This window comes from Suncus etruscus, chromosome 14, assembly GCF_024139225.1.
Source record: "Suncus etruscus isolate mSunEtr1 chromosome 14, mSunEtr1.pri.cur, whole genome shotgun sequence".
NCBI lineage: Eukaryota > Metazoa > Chordata > Mammalia > Eulipotyphla > Soricidae > Suncus > Suncus etruscus.
In genome coordinates this window covers 64,113,336-64,123,330 of record NC_064861.1, presented here as the reverse complement: position 1 = coordinate 64,123,330, position 9,995 = coordinate 64,113,336, and the positions used below count along the sequence as shown (strand labels likewise).

The window sequence follows — 9,995 nt, the reverse complement described above, 5'->3', positions numbered from 1 at the left end:
AAGAGGTCTCTTATTTGAGGAGAGCTCTTAATACAGCTTATTTTTCAGAATATTCATTTTTTTTTCAGTTTCTGTATAAAAACTGAAAATTTAAAAAAGAAATTCCTTCATTTTGGCCAACAGTTGTGTTTTTTTAACACAGCCTTGGTTCAGTTTTAATCTTACTTTTTCAAAAGCCATTACTTGACTAAAACAATGCAGGAAAATAATGACAAAAGTAAACATGAATATTTTCTAATAGCAATTATAACTGAGCTCTCCAGCTTTTGAGTTGAAACTGTACTTTTAAAGGAACAGTGCCTAGGAAAATAGCCACAATGAACTATGTCAGCTGGAAACACAAAGTCCCAGTTATCCCTGTTATTAGAAATTAAATATGAAAATTTTAATGGTGACTAATCACTGCAACAGGTAGCACAGATGTGCTCTTTTGCAGTCAGGGTAAAGTCTATCCATTTACTCAGTCACAGTTTATATTTTTGTTTTTAAAGGAACAGTTCAATAATTGTCATGGAACCACAAGATCTCAGGGCATTCCTGGAATCAATTTTCTTCAAGGAATTTCTAAAAACAAAACACAACAACAAAAAAGTAGTTTAATATAAGTTAGTGAGCACCACTGAGAACACATACACAGACCCACAGATAGAAATCCAACACTTACAACGACAGTTAAAAGGAGCCAGTCAGGTTGTTCCCTGGGTTTTGCAATGAAACAAGCAAATCAATCTTTTCCATGTTCTGGTTGTTGTTCATGGAAGATGCCATTGGAGGATTCTCTGACATTTGCTGAGAAAGAAGGGAGGTCACTGGTGGTTGGCCCTCATTTTGTGGCTGACCTGGCTGACTGATGGCCATCAACTGATCTGGCAATGTGGCTGGTCCGGAAGATAAAAGTTGACTGCAGTCTGCAGGGATATTTAAGATCAAGAAGATTCTAGATCAGTAACTTTCTGTTTAGCTTACTAAAAAGATATTTAGTAATTTCTAGGGAAACTCGGGGAGGAGGGGTGTGCATTTAGGTGCTCAGGAGTAACCCCTGGCAGTGCTGAGGGTGCTATATGCAGTGTTGAGGAGGGAACCCAGTTAGTTGCATCCAAGTGAATTCATCCAAGAAATTCATTCTTGTGTTCACTAGGCACATGGCTAAAAATGACAGTTTATAGCTTATAACTTATTTTTTTGTGGGGGCCCACACCCGGTGCCGCTCAGGGGTTACTCCTGGCTATGCACTCAGAAATCACTCCTGGCTGGGGGACCATATGAGACACTGGGGGGATCGAACCACAGTCTGTCCTAGGTTAACGTGTGCAAGGCAAACACCTTACCGCTTGTGCCACCACTCCAGCCCCACATAGCTTACAACTTAAAAGAGCATATCCTTATAATATATATGCTTATTTTTGCTCATATGTTTTGCTTGTTTGTTTTGGGGCCACACCTGGTGTCGCTCAGGAGTTAGTCCTGGCTCTGCACTCAGAAATCACTCCTGGCAGGCTCGGGAGACCATATGGGATGCTGGGGATTGAACCCAGGTTCATCCTGGGTTGGCAGCGTGCAAGGCAAATAAATACCCTACTGCTGTGCTCTCTCCAGCCCCTCCCTGCTCATATATTTTTAAATGTCTATAATTTAAGCTTATAGTTTATGCCATTATAGCTGCCCCAAATGTTTTTGGTCAACCATACTAAAATCCTTGGGTTTTCCTCTAAACTATGCAAAATTACAACTTTTCTTATTGTCGTGGGTTGTATATAATTTCCTTGGTATATAAACATTAAAGGTGGATGTCTACCTCCTTAAGTATTTTAAGACTGAGATATTTCTGTCACTGTAAATCATTATAAAGTTCATAACTTAAAATGGCAAACACAAGCATGTTTTGCATGTAGGAGCACCAGGTTCAATCCCTGGCACTATACATTCCCTTAAGCACCACTGGGAGTAACATATAAGGATTGCCCACCAGGTGTGCACCACTGCTCCAAAAGGGAAAAAAACAAAAAAAGAAAAAAGGCAAACACATATACATTACCATATTTAATCCTCCCAATATCCTAGTCAAGTATGTGGCATTATCATTTTAGATGTGAAAACTGAGGTTTATGCAGGTCTTATATAATTTGCCCAAGAACTCAGTCTACAAGTGCTACAATTGCAGGCACTTTAATTCAGTTCTAAGCACAATCTGTACTTTCTAAGCCACTGAATTTTGCTTCCTTCTAATAACAACAACCTGACCATTGCAATCAATGGATTTTAAGAAACGAGAAAATAGAGTGAATTTTCTTACTATTTTGAATGCCAAATAAGAACATTCCTGAAGTCTGTTGAGATGACCCAGAAGAATTCTGTAGTTGGTTCATTGTGCCTCCTGTAGTGTTATGAAATAAAGTAGGTTGTGGTTGAGGCGAAGATGTTGCTCCTTGGATACCAGGCATGTTATTCTGAGGAGAATAAAGAGGAGACTGTTGCATGTCTTGTTGGTTTATATTGGTCTGCAGTGCAGACATGGATGCCGGAGAGAGGAAGAGTGTCACTTGTTGCTCTTGAGAACTGGGTGAACCTTGGACCAACTGAATCTGAGGAGAACTATGAAACAAGGAACTTTGTGATGATTCAGATTGGGTAGGACCTGGATTCTGAATTGTGGAAACGGCAGGCTGGTTCTGAAATTGCATAGGCTGCTGCTCTTGATTCATTGGGGCCATATTATTTTGTTGGTGAAAAATTGCTTGATTCTGTTGCTCCTGATTGGCCATTGGATTTTGACTTGGGTTGAACATCATGTTTGGTGATGGCTGCTTTTGAGATGCCATAGTAGCCATGGTGTTCTGATTACTAAATAAGATGCCTTGTTGCTGTTGCTGCTGCTGTTGTTGCTGCTGCTGCTGCTGCTGCGGTGGTGGCTCTTGGGATGGAGAGTTACTCTGGATGGCAACGATCGAGTGCTGCGATGGGAAGATTGTTCCTTGTTGGTTTTGAGGCATTGGGTTAGGAGGGAGGGAGCCCAGTGACACCTGAGGCTGAAATAGACCTTGGGGAGAGGACTGTGCCTGCTCTTGGGAAAGCATAGGTGTCTGGATATGTGAGATTGGAGCTTGCTGTTGGAAAGCAGCTTGCTGCTCAGTGTTTGGAGTTGACTGAAGGGAAGATATTGAGTTCTGAGCTGCAAAAAATGAAATCTGCTCTTCCTGGGCAACTGTGTTAGTCTGAAGATTATTCATTGGGTTTTGGGAAAGAAATATATTGGCCGACGGCTGGTCTTGAGGAACAGAAGAGCCCTGTAGCACAGCCATGGTACTTTGAGAATGAAAAAGTGGAGGCTGCATTTGTTCAGAAGAAGTCGTAGAAGTCTGACTGTGGACAATAGGGCTAGGACTATGAAAAATAGAACCTTGAGTTTCCTGGGAAAGATTCTGAGCATCAGTAATAGGATTCTGAGTATGAAAAAGCTGAGCCTGTGAATGAGAAGACTGCTGCAAAAAACCCCCAGGTTGGAGTGATATCATCTCGTTACTTTGCTGGAATAAGCCATTGCCTTGCTGCTGGGTACCACTATTCTGAACACTCATCATATTTTTGGGAGATGGAAAAAGGTTAACTTGAGGCTGATTGTCCCCACTATGCTGCATTTGAACCATGGTCTGAAAGACACTGTTCTGAATCTGTTTTCCTTGTGCTCCAGTTTCTTCTCCATCTCCTGAATTTGATGTCTGAAACATGGCAGTGCCAGGGGCTGCAACCTGCTGTGTGGTGGTTGTAGCTGTTTCATTTCCAGAAACTGCAGGAGGAGAAGAAAATAATTCACACTGCATTTGCATTTCCTCGTTGGTAGGTAGTGCACTCATAATATGAGAAGTCTGTTGGTACACTGGTGACTGCTGAAGGTTTCCATTTGCTGAAGCAGAGGAAGGAAATAATTCTGACTGAATCTGGGCCGCAGCCTGGCAGATACTCTGTTGCATCTCCATCACCATTGCAGCAGATGATTCCATTACTTGCTGCTGCTGTTGTTGCTGCTGTTGATTAGATAATGTGTTTTCAGTCTGTGAGTGAACACTCTCAGCTCTTGCAGCTATTAAATTATCTGGTCTGGTATGGACTGCTGGCTCTGTTGAGGAAAACATTCCAGGGCTTACACTATTTTGAATTTGACTAACTTGCTGAAAAATGTCCGCACTAAGCTGTTCTTGAACATTTTCATTTCCATCTGTTGCAGAAAATAAAACTGAAGATAACTGTTGTTGTGCCTCTAAAACTTGTTGGACCAAGTCAACATTTCCACTGCTGCCACCAGGAGTACTGCCTGTAAAATTTCCTGCTTGCAAATGCTGAATTGTATTCTGTAGCTGACTCACACTACTTGGTGATGGGAAAATATTTGACGGCATTTGCTGCTGTAAAGCTTGTGCTTGTTCTTGGAGTGGTGACTGCTGTTGCTGTTGCTGTGATGCCTCAGTCAGATGTGACAAGTTAACAACTGTCCCGTCAGACTGTAATACCTCTCTAGATTGAGTTTCTCTGGGCTGGAACTGTGTGGCCTGTTGTAGTAATGCTTCACTGTTAGAAGCAGAAACAGTGGGAAAGGTACCAGGCTGTGAAATATCCTGTGTTTGGATAGTTGTTAGGGTCTCTGGGTTGTATGGCTTGGGTTGAATCTGTTGCTGCTTTTCATTTTCAGGTGGTAAGTGGGAAGATGGTGATGAAAAAGATCCATTTCCTGGCATGTTAGAGATATTTTCTAATGTTTGTTGTGTTGATCCAACTGTTTTTGTAGTCTTAAAAAAATAAGAGATGGAGTTAATATAAACATTAGAAGAGTTCCTAACATACTTAAAATATTATTTAAAAAACATTGATATGTAAAATCGATGTTACTTCCTCCTTTTTTTAGTTTTGTGGCTAAATCTAGCAATGTTATGGGCCTACTCCTAGTTCATTTTTTTTTTTTTGTTTTGTTTTGTTTTTGGGCCACACCCAGTGACACCCAGGGTTACTCCTGGCTAGAAGCTCAGAAATTACCCCTGGCTTGGGAGGCCATATGGGATTGGGGGGGGGGAGGGAATAGAACCGCAGTCCGTTCTAGGCTAGAGTGGGCAAGGCAGAGGCCTTATCGCTTGCACCACTGCTCAGGCCCCCTACTCCTAGTTCTGTACTCGGGTATAGAAGTGCTGGAGATTGAACCAAGATCAGCCACATACAAGGGAAGTGCCTTGCTCCTCGTACAATATCTACGACCCTCTATTCTCCTTTTTTTTGGTTCTTGGGTCACACCTGGTGGCGCTCAGGGGTTCCTCCTAGCTCTATGTGCAGAAATTGCTCCTGGCAGGCTCAGGGGACCATATGGGATGCCGGGATTTGAACCACCGACCTTCTGCATACAAGGCAAATGCTTTACCTGCATGCTATCTCTCCAACCCCCTATCCTTCATATTAAAAAAAATTCTTTTGGTAGTATTGGGAATTAAAATGAAATTCACAGAAAAAAAGCATGTGCACTACCCTGAGCTACAAGTATGGCCTCACTCTATATTATTTTTTTTTTGGAAAAAAAAATAAGACTTAAGGCTATGATTGTCAGAAAAAAGATGTCTAATAGTAATTGGAATTTCCCTTCTATGGTGCTGTGGGATTGAATTTAGGCCTTTACATATAATATACAAAACAAGAATTCTATCCACTAAACTACATCCTGGACAATATCTGAAGTTTTTTGAGTAAGTTTTGTTTGTTTTATTTTTGGCCACATCAGGAGTGCTCAGGGGTTTACTCCTGGCTCTGTGCTTCGAAATTGCTCTTGGCAGGCTCAGGGGCCATATGGGATGCCAGGAATCGAACCCAGACCCATTCCAGGTCACACATGTAAAAAGCGAACATTCTACCACTGTACTATCTCTCCATCACCACCCCCCTTTGTGATGATGCTCTTAATAGGTACTTGCATAATTAATTTCCTCAACCACTTTATTCAGGTATGCATAGATGCAGTTAAGATGCTTGTGGTAGGGGCAGGAGAGATAGCACAATGGTAGGGCATTTGCTTTACATGCAGCCGATCCAGGACAGACAATGATTCGGTTCTCGGCATCCCACATGGTCCCCCAAGCAAGGAGGGATTTCTGAGCACAAAGCCAGGAGTAACCCCAGTGATGCCGGGTATGACCCAAAAACCAAAACCAAACCAAAACTTAGTAAAAGAGGGTGGGGGAGTGCACAAAAAATAAAAAATAAATAAAAATAAAAAGATGCGTGTGCTAAGGTCCCAGTATATGCCCATAAGCAGAAACAGGGAGGAGGAACCTCAAGGAGAGTCAAGGATTTGACTCAGGTTCATAAGAAGAGGAGGGAATATGGGGCCCTGGGTTCTGAACAAAGAGGAACACCATTTTGTAAGGACCACATGTTGTAAGCCACACATTAAGCAGGCTTTCTCAAACATCTTTCCATTACCACCACCCCAAGCTACCTGGCTGTTTTATCAGGTAGCCTTCTGGAAAGGACAGAAAAGGGTAGTAGGAAGGTACCTAGACAATAGCCAATCATTTTAAAGATCATCAGAAGCTAGAACCTCCCTATATCCCCTCCCTATATAATCTCATTTGCAACCTTGGGCATAGTAGTCTTCTCTGGGAGATGGCCCCAATTGACCAGAATGGGGCTTGTGATTGATGAAATACAGTTTTGTCTAACTTTAAATCACACACACACACACACACACACATCCCATCTGTGTGTGTGTGTGTGTGTGTGTGTGTGTGTGTGTGTGTGTGTGTGTGTGTGTGTTTTAAAGTTAGACACTTGGGCATAGTAGTCTTCTCTGGGAGATGGCCCCAATTGACCAGAATGGGGCTTGTGATTGATGAAATACAGTTTTGTCTAACTTTAAAACAAACACACACACACACACACACACACACACACACACACACACACACACACACACACACACACACACACACACACACACAGAGATGGCCCCAATTGGCCAGTATGGGGCTTGTGACTGATGAAATACAGTTTTGTCTAACTTAAAAATACACACAGATGGCCCCAATTGGCCAGTATGGGGATTGTGACTGATGAAATACAGTTTTGTCTAACTTAAAAAAAATACACACACACACACACACACACACACACACACACTTAGTTAAGCATTTTAAAGTTATTTGACTGGAACATAAAAACATTCACCTGTAAACTAACTTTAAAACACACACACACACACACACACACACACACACACACACACACACACACACACACACACACACACAGATGGCCCCAATTGGCCAGTATGGGGCTTGTGACTGATGAAATACAGTTTTGTCTAACTTAAAAATACACACAGATGGCCCCAATTGGCCAGTATGGGGATTGTGACTGATGAAATACAGTTTTGTCTAACTTAAAAAAAATACACACACACACACACACACTTAGTTAAGCATTTTAAAGTTATTTGACTGGAACATAAAAACATTCACCTGTAAAACAAAATTCATTAAGTGCATCCAAAAAAAACAAATGTAGAAACAGAAAAAATGAAAAGCATAAAGATAGAGAAATCAAACAACTCAAAATATAGTAGTTTTCATCTGAACTTAAGATGTGGAATATCACTGTAGCTCACCTTAAAAATAGGGGAGGATCTTTTTTCCGCTGTTACTTCCATTGGTGTAACGTCTTCACTCTTAATCATGCTGCTTGATATGAGTGGAGTGATCAGAGCATTAGGGAGAATAGTTACCTTATCCAAGTTACATCCAGTAGTCTTCATTGCTGCACATATATACACAAAGAAAGAAATCACAAAAATCATTAACCACTCCAATGTGGACTCCCTTTAAAACAGCATTAGCTTAAAGACTCCTAATAAGGGCCAAACACTGCAGGTACAATATCAACAGCAGTTCAGTTTTCTTTCTGTTTTTGAACCACACCCTACAGTGTGTATATATGTGTGTGTGTGGGGCTTATGTGATACTGGGGATTAAACCAGGGTTGGCTATGTGCAAGGCAAGCCCCTTAATCCCTGGGCTATTGTTATTATATTATATATAATTTTGGGCCACAATCAGCATGCTCAACTGTTACTCTGGCTCTGTACTTAGGAATTATTCCTGGAGCTACGTAGTAGGAAAGACCATATGGATTTTGGAATTGAATCTGGGTTAATCATGTTCAAGGAAAGCACCCTAATCACTGTATGTTCTCTCTCTAGTCCCTCCAGTACTATTTTTTTTTTTTTTTTTTTTTGGTTTTTGGGCCACATCCGGTGGTGCTCAGGGGTTACTCCTGGCTGTCTGCTCAGAAATAGCTCCTGGCAGGCACGGGGGATTATATGGGACACCGGGATTCAAACCAACCACCTTTGGTCCTGGATCGGCTGCTTGCAAGGCAAACACCGCTGTGCTATCTCTCCGGGACCTCTCCAGTATAATTTTTTTTTGGTTTTTGGGCCACACCCGGTGGTGCTCAGGGGTTACACCCGGTGGTGCTCAGAAATAGCTCCTGGCAGGCACGGGGGACCATATGAGACACTGGGATTCGAACCAACCACCTTTGGTCCTGGATCGGCTGCTTGCAAGGCAAACGCTGCTGTGCTATCTCTCCGGGCCCTCCAGTATCATTAAGCAAGAAGGAATTGTACTGCTTAACAGCACTTACAATATATTATAGGAAACATATACCTGTACAAAAATCTTCAAGAAGTTAAAACCATTTAATTATCATTGTTCACTCTTAGCATATGGTAGCTTGGAGGAATAAAGTCTCAAGACATTTTATCCCCAGTAGTGGGGATCAAACTCAGAGCCTCATATGTACAAGGCAAGGTGATTTACCACTAAGCTTCATTTCTGACTTTAAAGTCTCAAAACAAGTTTAGTTTTTCAGAAATCGCTCCTGGCTTGGGGGACCATATGGGATGCCGAAGGATCGAACCACAATTAGCAAATGCAAGGCAGACACCCTACCACTTTCATCACTGCTCACGCCCCAAGTTTAGTTTAGTTTTTTGGGTCATATTGGCAATGCTAAGTAGTCACTCTTGGCAGTTGCTCAGAGAGTTGATGGCAGTTGCATCATATGGGGTATTGAGGCTCAAACCCAGGTTGGCATGCACGGTAAGCATCCTACCCATTGTATTATCACTTATGCCGAGAATAAATTCTAGATATAAAGCAGTTTTTTAGAGCCACACCTGGTGGTGTTCAGGCATTACTCCTGGCTCTACTTTCAGAAAAGCCCCTGGCCGGTTCGGGGGACCATATAGGGCACCAGGGATAGAACTCAGGTCAGCTGCGTGCAAGGAAAACACCCTACCCTTTGTGCTATTGTTCTAGCCCCTCAAAGCAGATTTCAAAATGTTATATCTCATAGAAGAGATACACTTCTAAGTATTTTAATCAAAAAAATAACACTTAGGGGCTGGAGAGATATATAGCAGGTGGGACACTTGCCTTGTATGTGGCCAACACAGATTCAATTCCAGGAAACCCATATGATCCTGACCCCACAAGAAATAATTCTTTTTTTTTGTTTGTTTTTTTGTTTTTGTTTTTGGGTCACACCCGGCAGCGCTCAGGGGTTACTCATGGCTCCATGCTCAGAAATTGCTCCTGGCAATTTGCTCGGGGGACCGTATGGGATGCCGGGATTCGAACCAATGACTTTCTGCATGAAAGGCAAGCGCCCTACCTCCATGCTATCTCTTCAGCCCCAAGGAATAATTCTTAAATTCAGAGTTAGGAGTTAAGTCCTAAGCACCTAAGCCAGGTGAGGCTGAAAAACCAAAATGGAACATTTGAAACTGGGGCCAGAGTGGTGCTAGTGGTAAAGACAAACTGTGGTTCGATCCCCTGGCATCCCATATGGTCCTCCAAGACAGGAGCAATTTCTGAGCACATAGCCAGGAATAACCTGAGCGTCACTGGGTGTGGCCAAAAAACAAACAAAAAACAACCACATTTGAAGTTTTCTGGTCTGAC

At 42.2% G+C, this 9,995-nt stretch overlaps 1 protein-coding gene across 1 annotated transcript in view; it reads right to left on the bottom strand.

Annotated features, from left to right (window-relative positions):
• Positions 1-213: 213 nt before the first annotated feature.
• The window catches only part of NFAT5 (nuclear factor of activated T cells 5), a 107,590-nt gene continuing 97,808 nt past the window's right edge, over positions 214-9,995 (bottom strand). Inside the window, exons 11-14 of the mRNA XM_049786327.1 lie at positions 7,637-7,785; positions 2,294-4,781; positions 665-908; positions 214-564 (exon numbers count right to left, since the gene is read on the bottom strand). Coding sequence (XP_049642284.1) covers positions 673-908; positions 2,294-4,781; positions 7,637-7,785 — 2,873 coding nt within the window. The 3' untranslated portion in view covers positions 214-564; positions 665-672. The remainder of the gene's footprint in view (positions 565-664; positions 909-2,293; positions 4,782-7,636; positions 7,786-9,995) is intronic.